General features: G+C 43.8%; 1 protein-coding gene across 1 annotated transcript; it reads left to right on the top strand.

The window, feature by feature from the left end:
• Positions 1–4,180: 4,180 nt before the first annotated feature.
• On the top strand, positions 4,181–18,559 carry ankrd33ba (ankyrin repeat domain 33ba; the record flags this gene model as incomplete). Its single annotated transcript, XM_080854684.1, has 4 exons — positions 4,181–4,609; positions 15,959–16,088; positions 16,975–17,115; positions 17,706–18,559. The coding sequence occupies 4 exons, from the start codon at positions 4,181–4,183 to the stop codon at positions 18,557–18,559; spliced, it is 1,554 nt and encodes a 517-aa protein (XP_080710810.1).
• Between the last annotated feature and the right edge of the window lie 301 nt (positions 18,560–18,860).

Genomic DNA, 18,860 nt, shown 5'->3' with positions numbered 1-18,860 from the left:
CTAGGACATGGAAAAGGGGACACTGTTGCTGTAGTGTAACCATGATGCCCAAACCTTTTTGTGAATAACAAAAGCATTGTTTGTCTTTCCTGCCTTGAATACACATCTTGAATCTTGTTTGCTGGCACAGCTTGCTGCTCCCTGGCACTGACCTTGGGCTGAAAAGTAGTTTTAATTTGTGAAACATCCCTGATACTGTGCGCCCAAAACCCCATCCTCTCAGGACAAGGCCATACGCATTTTCAAAGCCCCACGCTGACACCCTGAGGGGCGTTTGGGAGTGAGTGAGTGAGTTAGTGGGTGAGTGAGGGAGTTAGTGGATGAGAGAGAGAGAGAGAGAGCAAGTGAGCGAGTGAGTGGGTGAAAGAGAGAGTGAGTGAGTGAGTGAGTGAGCGAGGGAGTTAGTTGGTCAGAGAGAGAGTGAGCGAGGGAGCAAGAGAGTTAGTGGGTGATTGAGTGAGCGAGGGAGCGAGTGAGTTAGTGGGTGAGAGAGAGAGTGAGTGAGCGAGCAGGTGAGTGAGTGAGTAAGTGAGTGAGCGAGGGAGCTAGCGGGTGAGAGAGTGAGTGAGTTAGTGGGTAAGAGAGAGTAAGTGTGCGAGCAAGTGAGTGAGCGAGGGAGCGCGTGAGTTAGTGGATGAGAGAGTGAGTGAGTAAGTGAGTGAGTGAGTTAGTGGGTAAGAGAGAGCGTAAGTGAGCGAGCAAGTCAGTTAGTGGGTGAGAGAGTGAGTGAGTGAGTGAGTGAGAGTAAGCGAGGAAATCTCCACAGCTGCAGGCAAGTTCACAGCTGTTCTGGTTCTGAGCAGATAGCTAATCATCCACAGCAATTACAGCACTTATCTCTATGCCACTGAGGTAATGGGAGTCTGGTAACAGAGGGGGAAACTGGAGGTTACCAGAGGAGAAGAGGGTTGCTGTCTGTGATGTATGATCAGTCATGAATACATAGGCCTACATTACAGCATCTTAAGAGGGAAGTTATAAATTACAGATACTCGGAATGACTCAAACTCACAGCTGGGCAGGGACTTTATCTGTGGGCCAGTTTAGCTGTGTTAACTACTCAGAAGAAAGGAACAAAATGTCCAGGGCCTCGTTTCCCGAACGCGCACTTAGCCTAAAAAGCACTTGAAATCGCTCGTAAGAGGATTCCTACGTTGCAGACGGGTTTCCCAACGCCACACTTAGCTTAAGTGTATCTTTCGCTGAGAAGAATTCTACGTGTGGTCAGGACCAGTAGTAACTTCACACTTAGCGATTTAATCCACCAGGGGCGTCGTTCGACCGTCGTTTGGAAGAAAGGGGAATTAAAAAAAAAAAACATGGCTACTTGAAGCGAGGAATATTTTACATGAATAAAGCTATCTACACAACTTTTTATATGTTTATAATGACTCGGTTTGATCGGAAATGTGCTACGCGACCAATGCAGAGTATTTAGGTCTTGACTGAAGCTTTCAAACAGTAGTTTGATGGCACATTTAGCGCTTATGCCACCACTCCATTGGCTTATATGGTAGCTTCTAGCTAGATGGTTGTATATTATGTAGAAGAAATCCAAACGATGTTTCTGTGTATAGCACATCATGAGAATGTCATTGTTTCACCTGCCTATTCCCATCAAAATAGAAATAAAGAATATTGAGTATTTGAAAATAAAGATTAGGCTATACAAAACTAGTGCATTGCCCGTAGGAATTATGCATTCTGTAGTGTTAGCAGACGTAGGGCTGTTGGGTAGTGTAATGGCAAGACATATTTGCACTCCACATAGGTACAGGTTACACTGAAGTATTATTGTGATGCATGTTTCCTTTTCATTAAGAAATGTGTTAATGGTAGCCTTTTTGGAGAGTTACCAACAAATAAAGTTTGAGATTATGTAGTGGATGCAGTTGAATATACTGTAGATGTCAACGTTGCTGTCTAAACTATAAACTAAATGTCATAAAGAAAGACATTATTTAAAATGAAGTTATGGTTGAAATAGGATCACTTCTTTATTGTAAGGGTAAGTGTAGGGCAAGAATGGTCATGCAGTTGGACTCAAATGTAGGTTAATTTTATTGAATGTATGTAGCCTACTGTACTGTATGACTTTGAAGATGCTAGCTTTGACAGCCCACTCTCAGACAGATCGTAATAAATGTCCTTACAATGGGAACACAGTTTAAATAGGCTTCTCTGCTGGAGATGGCGTTACTATCCCCGCCCCGAATTTAGTGCACATTGCACGTTCGATGCACGCATAGGCTAGCTAATTTCACAGCAATTAACGTAAACAGGTTAACCTGACGTAAACAGCTCCTAAGAGCTACTTAAGAACTCGTGCACGTTGCGCTCGTGCACCTGACTTTAAGTTGATGGTTGGGAAACGCACGTAAATACAAAGTGCTACTTAGTGTACGATGTCGCGAAAATCCACGTAGGCCGTTAAGATACATCGTTATCGGGAAACGAGGCCCAGATAGATAGATAGATAGATAGATAGATAGATAGATAGATAGATAGATCTGGGCAGCTTCAGGCTGTCATGGAGAAATGTGGCATGGTTTAAATCATCATCCTCTTAACAAATAGGGTAGACATGATATGCAAGTACAGAGAAAGAGAGAGAGAGAGATATGAAGGTTTGGAAGTCTGAATCATTATTCCAACTTGTTCCCTGCTCAGAAAAAAGGCTTTAAGGCTCAATATGTGATTCAGGCTTAAGGTTGTTGGTATTCGAGCTCAACAACCAATACAATGACACCCCTCCCTTCTGGGCTCCTGAGGCAACATGTTGATTGGTTTGAGTAGACCTTCACAGGGTGGCCTTCAATTTATTAGACAAGAACGCACCTAAAGCAACGAAGACTTTGTATGGACTGTCTCTATATGTGGACATTTTGTATGTCTGCGAAATAACTGCTAAGACTGAATCTGATTTTAAGTTTATAGAGAAAAAACAGAGTGAGTAACAATCTTGGTGGTCTACAAGTGATTCCCTCTGTAGCTCATAATCCATTTGCTAATGCAATAGAGGCGGTGATTGCGCCATTGACAGATTAAGGTCAAATGCGCCTCACAATATTTCTGGCAGATCTTGTGTTATTAATAGCATAACAATAACAATATTACAAATCGGATCGTACAACATCTTTTAAACTAGGATTATCTAGTGCGGCTAGATCTCTTTAAAGCGCAAAAGTGTGTCAGACTCGGCTACAGGATCATATTACATCATTTATAAACTGTTTACAGTGCATTTGGAAGTTTTTTTTCTTTCGTTTGTTTGACTGAGAAATGAGCTCAGAGCTGAGGTGGGGTTTCCCCATCAGCAATAACGAAACGGGTTTTGGTTTTCCCGGTCGAAAGAAGTTTGAGTCCTACCTACTGATGGATTTAACTGGTAACTCCAACAGCACGAGGTGTGAGAATGAAAGTATTGAGTTAAACAACTTGAGTTTCACTGTTGAAGTCCGACAAAAAAGTATCGGGTTGAGTAGGCTAGACTTTTGCTCATATTAACATTTAGTGGGGCAAAGTAATCTTGTCTGGGGACGGGACAGTCTGAGTGAGTGAATGAGCAAGAGAGGGGGTATTGAGGGAGGGGGGAATTAATCGGATTATGGCGCTACATTTTAGAAAACGCCTACTTCTCCAGCGGAGCCTGTACATCACTCTTACTAACCTACTTGCCAGATAGCTTGTCCATGAAACGTCCCACTTAGTAGGCGCTTCGAGTTTGTCCTTGAAGATGACATCGAAGGATTGGAGCACTGTTTGGGAGAAACTTTCTAGCTATTGCGCCTAATTTGGAGATTTGGAAATATTGTGTCGATTTTTCGCTTGAAAATTCACATTTCTCTGGAAACGTTAAGGGATTGTAACTCTGTTTACGCTGATGGAGTAAGATGTGCCAACGACGCTTGGAATATCTGGGTTTTGTACACAGTGTATATTTAATACATGCGACACTAAACAATGACTTATTTACAAATGTCCAGGCATCTGGGAATGCGACGCACTCTCCGTGGTCCAAATAAAAGAACTATAGCCTTGCTGTAGTAAGTTTCACAAAGTTTTTTTTCCCTGGGAATTGATTCGTCTGAATTTATAGGACCTTAATGTTGGAGGAACTGTCAGAATCTGGAATTTGGAACCAAGGCACATTTGTATTCTTTCCCCCAAGGGTTAATAAATGGTGCTGATAACGGAGGACAGGGATGGGGGGGGATCTTCTCCGGCTAAAGGCAAACAAGTTCAGCAGGGCAGAAGTGGCGGCGGCGGTATCGCACAAGTTTATCCCATAGCAGACACGCAAGTCGTTTTATCGGAAGATGACCTTCTCGGTCCATATGAATCCGAGGGTGATTACGATGGGGACTTTGAGGAGTACGATGATTTCTCGGAACTACCTGATACCAGAAGCATCATATCAGACGACTCTTTCTACCCACTGGACGGTGCCTTCGAGGACACTGAACAAACCCACAACGCTAGCCCTGAATGCCTGGAACCTCTAACTTTGTTTCAGGCATGCTGTACCAACAACGCTGTCATGGTCAAACTCATGATAAGACAAGGGGTGATAGAGGAGGATGTCAAAGAAACTGACAGGAACAATCGGGTGAGTTCAAAAGCATTAAAAAACAAACCTTGCTCTCTTGCTCGTAAGGATAAAACAGTTGCTGCCGGGCAATTTGCCATTCACTCTCAATCTTTGAGCAACACGTGCATTGATTACAGTCAATAGCCTACTCAAATACGTACTGTATCGAAAGTGAAACGAAACAATACAGTTTATGTTGCGTATGCGTATGTTCCGTGGAAGAGATACACAGCTCAGGGTCACACTTGATTATGTTGCATATTCTGCATGAGATCTGAGTCAGCATGAAAAAAGTATTTCAAGGAATTACATTTCATCTTAAAGCCAAATAAACTACTTTTGTGCTTTAATGTCTCACAGATGGCCTATTAATAGCGCACAAGTTGATGGTTGTGAAAAAAAGTGTAACCAAGTTGTAGTATGAATGACACACTGTTGGCAGCTGGCATTAAGGCCCTTCAATAAACGTTGCCCGTTCTCATAAACACAAACACACCGTAGGGAATGCAACCACCCAACCACAGAACGCTGGAAGGACGGCATTTGATGAACACCCTAGAACTTGTTAAAGGTCCATTATAGTGCAGCCTACATAGCCTTCAAGACACATGAAATAGTTACCGTGGATTTTTGAATCGTGAGAGTGTTGATTATAATACTGAATATTTGAAGCAACAGCTTAAAGCAAAATTATAGTAGCCAGTCTTGTAGAAACATTGTCTCAAATGTTCAAACGTACTGTCCCGTTAGCCTCTAAGTAAGTAACAGAAAATGTTGCAGTTCATCTATAATTCGTAACAATACTTACAATATGCAGTTCAGACTCAGACTCAAACTAACATTCTTAATATAGGTTAAACAGGTTTAACGTTGTTTTAGTGTGTAGACCCCAGAGTCTAGTCTCTAGTCTATATTTGCCAATTTCTTGTCAATTGTTGACATACGTAGGGGGAAGAGTAGCGGGAGGCAATATGGACCATGAATGTCTAATGATGACTGAGTCTGTGTGAGCCTATAGATGCTGCAAAGCTTGATGGAGCATAACTTTTAATAACTGGATGCAAACACAGAGGTTCACAGTCTCAGGAACAAGCAATCCTTGTGTGTGTGTGAGCAGGAGGGGTGGAGTTCTGAGTGTGTGGGTGTGTGTGTTAGCAAAGGGGGGAGGGGGGGAGGGGGGGGGTTCTAAGAGTTTGTGTGGTTGTATATTTATGCTGTGTGCAGGCCATGGTTAAATACGCTCCTCAGCTGATCCATGCAGACTCATATGAAGTGCTTGGGATTGAGGGATTTAAAAACAGCAATGCCTCTTTATGCTGACCAGATCATTTGTTATGTAACTAATGTACATATTCTCCATTTGGTTAATTTACTATCTCAAGGCTGAGCACATTTATGTTACCGAAACCCACATATGATTTAATCCTTTAATGACAAGGTGCTGACATTAGCACAAGCTGCACATGGTTGATTACCATGTGGTCAATGATAAAAGACATTTTTGGCAGAGGGATTTATTCCATCAGTGTGCAGGCAGCCCAGAGGAATGTGTTCTAAGGTAGGCCTTTAATCTGATCTAGGTCCACTCTGTGCCTGGTGGATTAAGGCTCAAATTTTAGTGTGGATAATGTATACACATATTCTCTGAGGTAATAATATAGGCCAACTCTTCAGTACATTGTGGATTATAGAGATAAATATTGAACAGCCATTACAACATATTTATTGTAGCAATCTCACAGAGTCAGGTGTATCTTCGGCTTCTTTGCCATTTATTACCACACATGCCCAATGTTTATGTCTGTAAATTAGTTTAAAGAGTTCTTGGTGTTTTCCCTCTTCTGTTCTGTTCTTCTGTTCTGTTCTGGTCAACGTGTATTTCTAGTTAGCGATGTGGAGTCAGTGTAATCTGTAAATGCCCCAGTGTGATTTTCCTAGGTTTTTAGTTTCTCTGTCCACCCCGAGTCATTCTGAAGTGTCTGAATTATTGTGCCGTGTGGTAATAAATGGCAAAGAAGCCGAAGATACACCTGACTCTGTGAGATTGCTACAATAAATATGTTGTAATGGCTGTTCAATATTTATCTCTATACGTCACACAACACGGAAGTACAGGCAATCACACATACATCACTACATGCCACATAGCGCCCACCAGGCGGGTCATATATGTCCCCATCGACCCATCCACGCCTGCAACACAGTCTCTAAGGTCTAAGTCTCTGAGGTGTGCCAGGAGTTGACGTTGCCCCAGGCAGTTGTGGAGAGGGCACAGGGTCGGGCGCTGCACCCACAGCCTCAGTGTTTCCCTCCTCTCTCTGGAGGCGAGCCAGGGCCACTGTCCCCCTCCTCCCGCTCCTTACACCCATAGGACCTGGGGCAGATGCTGTTCCTAGTCTCGCTTATGGTGGTTGGTCAGGATCACTAGCTGGATCACCAAAGTGCAATAAAAGCATTCAACTAAACGGGGTAGTCTAAATGTTTTTGATGCTCAGCCTTGTTTTTGAGCTCCCATTCGCTTGTCTCAACTTCGTTGAACATGTCAGCCTTAGAGGTCACAGGTCACTGTGTAGCTCCTTTAGGCTCACTGAAACAGCAGAATATTCCGCTGACCAGGCATTCAGCAGTGGTGGCGTCACCCTGGTTGGGGGCCGCATACGTCTCTGGCCACTCTGTGAAATAGTCCATGGCTACCAAGACGTTATGGTTCCCCCGCTCAGTTAGAGGAAATGGGCCGAGCACATCCATGGCCACCCGCTCCATTCTCTTTTTTGCCGGATCAATGGACATGCCTGCTACACCGATGACATGGCCCACGAACACTGTCTCTCTCTGGAGCAAGTGCTACTTTATTGGATGCAGCCGCAGGCCATCTCAGCCCGGCGGATGGCATGGAAAACCTCTGGCAGATTTGCCAAGGTGCTCTGAAAGTCAGCTCCATGCACGAGGAGGTCATTGAAGTTAAACCACACAGCGGCTTCGGGGAAAACCATCCAGGAACTGCCACAGCCCCGGGCTGATCTTCCGTCCGCCTCTGGCGTCAGTATTATTAAAGAGTCCAATTACCAACAGTGATAATACTGCTGTGGTGTCAGCACAACATATGCAGGTTGAAAATGAGGTCATGTTGTTTGGTTTAAAATAATACCCTTCACAGGGGAAAGCATTTATGTGGTCATCTGCATTATTCAGTGTGCAAGGTTTAACAAAACATTTGACCAAAATGGTTAATTTTGTTATAAATACACTATTTAGATGTTACTGAAATTATTTGATACATTAACATTATATTATCTTAAAGTGGAAGAAGAATAAAAATGTAAATAAATGAAAAGACTGTAAAGGTCAGTAACTGAAAATGATAGAGTAAAGTGGTATTATAATCTGAGTGGCCAGTATTACAGCATCACAGCCGACACGTTCAAACAGGCTTACGCAAGGGGCCTGAATGGAAAGGACATATAGTGCACCGACACAGTATTGTAAAAATATTTTTATGTATAAAGAAACATTAAAATGTAGGTAATAAATTACCAGAACCATATTTAAATGTTAGTTCCTACTCTCTCTTGTTACACTGAAAGTTAGGGTAGATTTTATGATTCATGCAGAGGTATATGCTACCAGGAAGCACTAATTCACTCTCTCATTCACTCACAGACTCACTCTTTATTAATAGCAGGTCTTGGGAAGTTCAAAACGTTGTGTTGTTATGATCCGTTCACATTAACATTGTTGTAAATAATGAACCACAAAAACGACTCTTTGTTACTCTAAAAGCAAGAGTTCATATATAGTTCCATATCTAGCGTACTGTCCGTGATATGTACTGTACCGCTCTGCAGCCCTTGAGGAGCTGAGGGAGTTGATGGAGGGGGCAGGTCTGTCTGCTGAGGGGTTGGCACACACATAATTAAAATGGATGGCAGCAAATGTAGACCCAATCAATGGTTATCCCAGACCATGCCTGAAGGGAGAAACAGTGTGAGATGGAGCAGATGTGTTAGGTCTCCACACACCAAGACTTCACTCTTCAGGGAACTGTCAGAGGTGTGGCCCACAAAGGAAGATCTTTCTGTGTTTCCTCCATTGTAAATGTTCTCTTTTCTCTTTTAAGAGCAACTAAAATAATGACCTGTATCTAGACAATGCAATGTATTTTACCTATCATGTCAATTTTCGGTGTAGTTTTGGCACAAGTACAGTATAGAATAAAATTGAATTACAGATTAACACTCTTTAAAGTGTAAACATGTAACATATAAAAAGCCACTATAACTCAGGAGAAGGAAGCTTACATTTTTACACACTCAAATGTAATACACACTGGCTCCCAGGGAGAACAACAGTGGTTTGATTTGTTAGATTTGATTTATAAAATTGAGTCCCACTCCAGTTCATTCCTTCCTCTGCCAAGTATTAGATACAAAAATGAGATCTAGGTGCACTAAAGGCCTGAGCCAGCAGAGCCCTTGGCGGCTTCAAAGCGTCTTCATTCTTCGGAAGAACACGAGACAAAGCCTCCACTGAGAAACAACAGCATGTTCTCAGAGCCTGAGACCTGTATGTGGTCTCTGCATAGCTATGTTAAAGCAATCCAACATTCTGCTTGCAGTTTGAACTCAAGGGTAAATGTTCCATTTCTGTGGGAATAACAAGATCAGTGAGACGTCGACCTAATATCAATAGTTCTGCATCCAGATGTAACTTCATCTTCCTGTATTAGGCTTCAGCTGAAGTCTGTATGTGAGAGAGATGTCACATAATTCCCTTTAAGGAAAATCCCCCCCCCCCCCCCCTTTTATGACTCATATTTTATGTAGGTGTTTTGAATGTAAATATTAAACATTCAGGAATGACTTTAAATTGCATTACATCTTAATCCACCAGCAACAACAATAATAATAGTTATTGCCCTGAGGGCTTGCTTGGTTCATTTAAAAATGTAAATTGGGTCTTGGAGCTCAGCAACCTCTCACAATTTCTATAGAGCTCATATAGGTGTCTGGAAATGTTCTTGTTTGCCAGGAGTTATGTGTTTGCACATTGGACAGATTTATTGCAGTAGAATCAGTCTATTGTTTGCTTGTATTGTTCTTGAACAAATATGACCACATATTACATTATTACTCTCATCCAGGGAATTCTTCCTAAAATACATTACACACACACGCACATGCACAAACACGCACGCACGCACACACACACAGGCATACACACACACACACAATAACCAACACTCACATTCTGCCTTAACTATGATGTCCATTTAGAATGCCCTAATGAAATCACACACACACAAAAAACATCTGTCTGATTAGTTCTTTTAAAAGTATATTGCATACTTTATAAATGTAGTAGTAGGATTGATATTTGAAATAATAATATATATTACAGTTTTTCTCCATTGCTAAAACTATTTTTTTGAAAGCAGGTTTCTCTTAACTCTAAACACAAATCCCAAAACCACTCACACAAAATGCAAAACCCTTTATATCTCCAGCAAAATGCTACTTTGCTTTCAAAACACTATTATGTCACCTCAAAAGGGTATTTTGTTTTCAAATGACAAACACAGACCATTATATGAGTAGACATTCTAAGCATTGATTGAACACTGATGTGCTCAATGGAAAACACTACTATGAAATGGGAAAACACCAGTATGAAGGCCTTATCAGGAGCATTATGCCTTTTCATCTCCAGTGTTACTGTACACTTTCTCCTGTTGTAAAATATTGTAACTGTATATTGTTTCAACTCAAATATAAAACAACACACAAATATACAGTAACAACTTAAATATTTCTTTTTTTTTTTCAAAAGTGCTGTAGCAGGATATAGGCCAGTACAGTCAACAAAAAAAGTAAGAAGAAAGGACAAAAAACTAGGCTGCACCCTGTTCTTGCTCAAGATAATATCGACAATTGTTGTGTTGTGAAACATCTGAAAATAACATTGGATTTGATTATAATACAGTACAGTAATGTTTCAGTGCTGATAGGACGTAATCAGTTGTGGAAATGTATATGACTTACTTGCACATGGTCATATCATACTGTAATTTTTTGACTCACTGGAGTTTCTGTCAAAAGTCACCCTGTACACCTGCTTCGTTCTCAAGGTGTTCTGCCTTAGAGCATGATCCACTGTGGCTAGGCTTACTGTATTGATGTTTAGGAATATGTCTTGGTCATCGATGGTTGCATTTTGTATTTGTTTATAATTTTACAAATACAGTACAATGTAAAATGCAAGAATACTATGCTCCTGATAAGGCATTCAAACTAGTGTTTTCCTGTCATAGTAGTGTTTCTTAACCATTCTCTCTTCTGAATGTCCGGAGAATGGATGCAACTGAGAAGCGGCTTATGTTTGGTTGAACCCTCTGGCCAGCCTCCTGCATGGTCAAACCATGGTTGACCACATGGTTGACTACAGTGGCCTGAATCTCATCTGAGATACAGTGATGGCTCTCCTTCTTGCTCTTCCTCTTTATCCTTTTCCACCTCCTTCTCCTTCTCCTTCTCCTCCTCTTACTCTCACTCCTCTGCCTCTCTGATAACTTCTCACTTCAGTGTTCCCATAAGTTGTTCTCCAAACCAGGACCTAAAGTTTTGATATTTAAGATTGCACAACAGCTTTGGAAATGTAAGTTTTGCCATTTGAATAGTAGTGTGTTCTGTCTGAAAACAAGGAGGTTTTGGCATTGATGAAGTGTGCAAAGTAGAGAGGATGGTGTTTAGTGTTTTGAAGAAAGTGTGGTCAACAATTGAAATCTGTGTCTAAAGCAGGGAATTGTGCTTATAGTTTAGCAGAATTGGTTTATGGAGTTGGTACATGAGTTACAGGTTGTGGTCATTGTGCAATAAGTTCCAGTTTTTAAGTGTTATCAACGGAGAAAAACTGTATTATTCATTGATTGTTTTAAATTTCAATTTGTGTGTAATGTTTTTTCTAACCATAACAATAAATATAACCAAACAGAGAGTTTGAAACAGATATAAGACATGTGGTGGAAAGCTTTAAAAAGTTAAAATTAGAAGTGTGGCTGTCACGGTTAGTTTTCTTTCAGTTCTCATGAGCATAGCTGCCATAGCCCAATTAAACTGGTGTGGGGGCGGATGTCATTTTTCCTTCTCATCTAGTGCTAGGTGTTGGAGATATTCTGATTGTAACTGTTCTTTACAAATATATATTGGCATACTGCAACAGGAGAAGCATAATACTCACAGAGGTTAGTATTATGAGAACAGACTTAGGAAATGCACTTCACAAAACTATAGGGTAGACCTTTACGTTTTTAAAATGGACCAATTATGTGGGAAATTACTGTAATACGTGAAAGGTCATCATATACTGTATGCATGTTAAAGTATATTTACTACATATCATCTTATCTTACCCTTATTCTGTATATGATGTTACATGTGACAGGTTTGAGTAGTTAGGAGGCCAGGGTCTGTTTCAAAAGTATGAGTGTATGACCTTAAAGCCTCTCACTCCTTTGCCAGACTAACTACTAAATGAAAGAGAGATGGAGATAGTGAGAGAGAGATGGAGAGAGGGAAGGGAAGAGAGTGAGAGAGACAGAGGGACGGAAAGAGATTGAGAGAGTGAAAGAGACAGAGAGGGGGAGAGGGAGAGAGAAAGAAAGAGGGAGAGAGACAGAGGGATAGAAAGAGAGAGAGAGAGTGTGTGTGTGAGAGAGAGGGGGTGACAGACTGTGTGAGAGAGAGAGGGAAGGAAAGAGTGAGTGAGAGAGAGAGGGAGAGAGCGAGTGAGAGTGTGTGTGTAAGAGAGAGGGGGTGAGAGAGAGTGAGAGAGAGAGGGAAGGAAAGAGTGTGTGAGAGAGAGAGAGAGAGCGCACTATGCTCTGTCAGTGGCTCATGGGGCTTATCCTTTTTATTTTCGGAGCTGAATTGCCCCCAGATTACCCCAACATAACATACAGCATCTATCAACACACTACAGTATGCTGCAGCTGAGGAGATTTGATAGGGCTTCGTCCAAACAATTAGCCAAATGACCAGTTGGACTGAAATACATAGCCTTTTGGTGCGTCGGCCAAATTGAAATGTACGACACAAACACTCGATGAAGCGCTTGGCTGTAGCCAAGTATGCGCTCCAGGGCAGGGAGCCATATTATAGCGTCTGATGTAACGTTTTAATCACCACTCTGGTAACAAGGACAAGGACAGCAGGTTATCAGGGCCATGTACCTGTATGATGTTAATGCTCAGTGGATGATGCAAGTTGTACTCATCTTTATACTGTACTCTTATATATGAAGGTTGTGCTCATCTTTATACTCTCATATGAAGGTTTGTTACATTTATGTACTTTGCCTGTGCCTGCGCCTGCGCCTGCGCCTGCGTCTGCGTCTGCGTCTGCGCCTGCGTCTGCGTCTGCGTCTGCGTCTGCGTCTGCGTCTGCGTCTGTGTCTGTGTCTGCGTCTGTGTCTGTGTCTGTGTCTGTGTCTGTGTCTGTCTGTGCCTGTGTCTGTGCCTCTGCAGGCAGCAGAGTGGGGTAGGGGAGGGGAGGGTAGGGTAGTTTAGTGGAGTGGAGTGTGGAGCGGAGTGGCATTGTCTGGGGTTATTTTTAGCCGCCCGCCTCCAGCTTTGTGTCAGCGTGATGAGGGAGTTTGCTGATGCTGCGCGGGGCTGGGGGACGCCGCTGAGCAGCACAGCAGGACAGACAGGCGCAGGGCTGAGGCTGAGCCAGGGATGAGGAGGCCTGTCACACACACACGTACATATGGAACAGATGGACTCAACACACAGGAACAGAGCTGCACACACACACACACACACACACACACACACACACACACACACACACACACACACACACACACACACACACACACACACACACACACACACACACACACACACACACACACACACACTCACACACACACACACAAAATAAACACACACATATGCACAAATAAAGCAAGCACCCACATACATGTAAAGAAACACGTAATGTACATGCACATGCAAACACACACATACATGAATACACAGAGATCTAGCTTAACCTAACAAATAAAAACAAAATGGAGTATACCACAAAAAAAAAAAAACCTGTTGTGGGCTTTGTGAAATGTCGGTCTGGAACCATGTGACCGGGCCCTATTGTGGAAGTCTGCAGACCCTGAAACAAACAGATGGTAGTGGCGGTAGAGGGTTTAAACCGCGAGCTCATTAGCTCCATACCACTCAACCTGTGGACGGCTTTGAAATTCACCTTGAATCAACACTGCCCTCAAGTCAGCGAAGTGAGCACATGTGTGTGTGTGTGTGTGTGTGTGTGTGTGTGTGTGTGTGTCTGTGTGTCCAAGCGAGTGTGTTACGTTACATATGGAACGAGGAGCTGACCCTAATGGGGGTGGATGTATGGGACGCGACGGTGGCATTAATGCAGATCTGAGAACAGATGCTGGAGAAACCAGTATATAATCAACCTGTCTCAAGCCACGGCTTCCACGTGCTCATCAGAGCGCAGGTCCAGAAGGGCTTAATGCACGGGTGCTGACACAGTGTTCAGATTTGATAACAGCTTTATCAGAGGCTTAAAGCGCATTTTGCTCTTGTTTTCTGTAATCACTGAATTAAAAACATTTGGACTGGGAAAAAAATAGGTGTGCTACATACCGAAACAGGTGGTGTTGGAGTAAACCTGTTATGATGCTCACCATCTGTAGGGGTTGGGAGTGTTTGTCTGTGGACCTAGGTCCTCATTTATAAAGAGTTGCGTAGAAACCATCCTACATTTTGTCTAAGACATTTACTGAAATTATCATAAGTGAGATCCACAGAAAACGAACGTACACACAAAAAAACACGTGTACGCCAATCCTTTGGTTATAAATCACAAATGATCGTGGAATTGTGCGCAACTGAATCTCCGCCCTCAAAACGCCCCTATTTAATCTAATTAGCATATTATCAATGCACAAACAGAGCGCATCCTCAATGCACAAACTCTTTGTGACAATGGCAAGCAAGGAAGAAACATGTAAACAGAAGAATTATAGTGAGGCTGACATCGACGTTGTTGCTCCGTAACCAGTGGCAGCTCCTGAAACGATTTTCTTTAGTACCATTTCTTGGATGTAGGATCCCCCCCCCCCCCCTCCCCTTGTAGAAACCTGTTGAATGGATACATTTGGTCTAGAAGATCCTAATTGTTTTGTTGTCAATTTATCTTCATTAGTACGCCGACTAAAAGGAGTTTCTTTCAAAGAGCGAATCGAGTTGGTCTGGGCTGGGGCAATTTATTAAATTCGCTCAAAATCGCCTCAAAAGAGCGTGACCATTTGAAGCACAACTTTAGCCTGATTGGACAATGACATTCAGATCTCTTCAAAATCTCTTTGCCAGTGCGTCTCCTAAATCGCAGACAAACCGCTCCTGGTCCACACACTGAAAACAAATAGTGGTCTGGAGTGAGTGTGAATAATGACTTACACACAGAAAAATACATCACTCAACAGAGCACAATCATAAATAACTGTCAGAGACTCAGATTGTTATCGGTCTGTAGAAGGCAACATATGTCCATGCAGTGCAGCAGTCAGATGGGCAAATCATCATTCTTAGGTACACACACAACGTTGACCTTAGGTACACACATGACGTTGACCTGAGGTACACACATTACGTTGATCCGAGGTACACACATCACATTGGCCCGAGGCTTACACACATCACATTGGCCCGAGGCATACACACATCACATTGACCTAAGTAAATACTCAAATTAGCAGGTCTTTGACTGGACCCTGTCAAACACCTTCTCAAAATGCGCGTCCTGCACGACCTCAGTGACAGCGTGTGTTTACTTTGGCTAACATAAAAAGAGAAAGGCAGGATATGGGGGTTAAAAAAAGAAATGTAGGGAGTATAGAAGCTCAAGCCCCCTTTCAGCAGTCTGTGCATTGGCCTGTGCTTTTAGAATTCCCATACAGTAGAAACCATTCATCTGGTTCCAGATCCTAACCTTTCATACCAATGCATCAGTAATAGTAAGCAATGAGAATTGCAATAAGTATTCATAAGCAATTCCTTTTAAAAATGCGAAGCCTCCAAAATCCTTCATACGTGTAAAAGTAAATATACATGGACTATGCATTAACTGTGTCAGTAAAAGTAAGAGGCAGCTATGGCCACTAAGCAAGGTCTGCTGTGGCCACTGATTAAGTCCACACTGAGGTCACATACATCAGTTCCACACAGAAGCACACAGGACAGGTTGGCATGAGGTCCACAGCAGGCCGCAGTGGAAAAAGCCAGCCCAGCACTGCACAGTACGGTACAATAAGGCTCTTGTGTGGATCTCTGTTGATTCTCTGCAGTCCAGCCTGATGGTGGCGTGTTACCAAGGCTACGTGGACGTGGTCATCGCCCTCTCGCAGTGTCCGCACCTGGATGTGAACTGGCAGGACAACGAGGGCAACACCGCCCTCATCACGGCATCGCAAGCAGGTATAAAACGCCTCCCTCCCTCCCTCTCTGTTCAGCAGCATGATAGGGTGATGAAACTGTTGAATTTCATTTCTTTCATGTATGTATGAGGTGCCTTTTTATTACTTCACAACAGTGTCACAGGGTGCTTTACAGAAAGACAGGACAGGATATTAGCACAGGAAATATTGCAATGCAGTTGCCACACTGTGCAAAGTACAGTTAAGAGCGTTTTGGAATGCACCGAGGAGAGAAGCCATTACAGTAGACTGTGTGCTGTTCAGTCCATAAGCCACCACACATGCAGCTGTAATTCAGTGATAGCTGGTGTGTAGCAGGTATCTCAGCTGAACAGTGACGGAGTGCTGGGTACTTTCCTGTGCTTTGAATGCAATGGTGTGGGCCCACTGCCAACTCTCATTAACATAAACATGTATTCATTCAACAGCTGTCATCCAAAGCAACCTCCACTATAAGTGTAATAACTGTATAGCACAGCATGCCTTGAACCCACGACCTTGATGTTGCTAGCACCTTGTTCTGTCAGCTCACCTACAAGCACTCTCACTTAGAAGTGCAAAGAGGTCTTAACCAACGGGCTCAACAGCGTAAACATTGTGGGTGTGACTGTGTGGAGGACAGTATACTGACACAATGTCTGTCTGCTCTCTACCTGTTGCGTTGGAGTGTGTCTACTAAAAGAATACATGTTTGTTTTTTGATGGGTGGGTTGTTTATGTTTGATGGTGGGTCTGGTAACACACGTGCTGATGAACAGATCGTTACTGACAAAGGCACCTGCCTCTGATAACAATGTCTGTCTGTCTGTGCTGACAAAAGCATCTGCTGAATGAACACACGGACATGTCAACAAAGTAAATGTGTAGTGGTGGTTGTGAATTCACAGGGCACATCACCATCACCAACTACCTGCTCAACTACTTCCCGGGCCTGGACCTGGAGAAGAAGAACTGCCACGGCTTCACCGCGCTCATGAAGGCGGCCATGCAGGGACGCGTGGAGTGTGTGCGTGCCCTCATGCTGGCAGGTGCTCACACAGACAAAGACACACAGACACACAGACACACAGACACACACACACACACACACACACAGACACACAGACACACACACACACACACACACACACGATTGAAGAGCTCCTATCTGGTGGAGATGTGAGTGGGATAGTAGCAGGAGAAGGATTTTATAATGAAGTTTGGTTATCACAGTCAGGCACTGCAGGCGGCCAGTCGTATTTTATTATAGATTTGTACTGGTCCCATCCTAACTTTTGGGGTCAAGAGTGTCATTATCATGGTTTTAGTACGTTTATTTTTTGTATTTCTTGCTCAGCTGATAAAAGACAAAGAATGCCAAACGGTTATAGTTTTAGCATGTAAATGTACTCAAAGTGCCTACTGTTTTTGTCTTTCATTAAAAAGCTATCTGTTATAGGCAGCTAGTACATGTTTTATTCAATAGGTATGTACTATATGAAGAAGTTAAAATTAAACAAAAGAAACCCATCAAGAAGTTGGCCAGTATACTCCCAAGCACACATGTTGTCCTAGTGTAAACAGCATGGCATGATTATTCCCTAAATGCTCACTGGTCCTCCTCTCCTCTTCCCCTCAGGAGCTGACGTCAAGGTCCGTGACAACGGACGCCAGCTGACCCCAAGGGAGTGGGCCATCTTCACAGGGCGCTATGAGACGGCCTACGCCATGCTGCGCCTGGCGAACCGCCCGTGCCCCAAGCAGATCTCCAGCTCCTACCAGCCTGAGTGGCCCCTGCTCTCCGTGCTGGTGGCCAAAGCCCAGGAGCCCAAGGGCTGCCTCCGCCGCATCTCCGAGTCCATCCGCGGGGCCTTCACGCTGGCCAACATCACCGACCCCGTGGAGGACGGCGCACTCGATCACATGGTCCGCATCACCACGGCGCTTAGCAGTCCCCTCATCAGCACCGCCTGCCACACAGTGAGCCCGGACAGCCCGCCCCACGTGGGCAAGCGGCGCTACTCCGTGCCCGAGATCCTGAAGAGGCAGCGGGCCGAGCAGCTGAAGGGCCTGGGGCCCGAGCGACTGGAGAACCAAAAGAAGCTCTTCCATAACTCGCGGGTGGTTCTGCTCCCCAAGCCCAAGGACCGGCGCACCAGCCTGCAGCCGCTCCTGCGCGACGCGCCGGGACTGTCCGCGGCCGAGGCCCTGCGGCGGGGAAGCCTGCTGCCGCTGCACCTGATGCGGCGGAGCAGCGTGCGGCCGGGCCTGGTGGTGCCAAAGGTGCGCGTGTCCAAGGCGCCGGCGTCGGCCAACGAGCCCGAGAAGCAACACAGGAGGAGGAGCAGCAGCAAGGAGGCAAGTCAGTTCCTGCAGATCCCCAAGTGGAGGTACAAGGAGGTGAAGGAGGAGAGGAAGAGGCAGGAGGAGGCGGAGAGGAAGAGGCAGGAGGCGGCATCACGAAGACAGTCTCCCGCCAGAAAGAAGAAGTGACGGCTCCAGGTTCCTTCCTGGTCCCTGTGCTGTTTGGCTCAGGTTCCGCCCCAAATGAGCCCTTTTAATTTTTTGTGAACGACAGATTGTATTTAATACTTGAAATGTTTGATGATAATTTATTTTTATATTTATGTTTATTTTTTTAAAATAGAAAAACACTGCACAGCTTCTTATCCTGTTTCACTACAGGGTTTGACTCAGAAATCCTGAAAAATAGAGAGAGACGTAGAGTTGCCTTTGTGGGTGTGGGGGTACATGGGTCATTAACCCTGTTTGCTAAAGCCAGCTAGCGCAAACA

Source organism: Sprattus sprattus (assembly GCF_963457725.1).
Source record: "Sprattus sprattus genome assembly, chromosome: 17".
NCBI lineage: Eukaryota > Metazoa > Chordata > Actinopteri > Clupeiformes > Clupeidae > Sprattus > Sprattus sprattus.
This window is presented reverse-complemented; position numbering and strand designations above follow the sequence as displayed.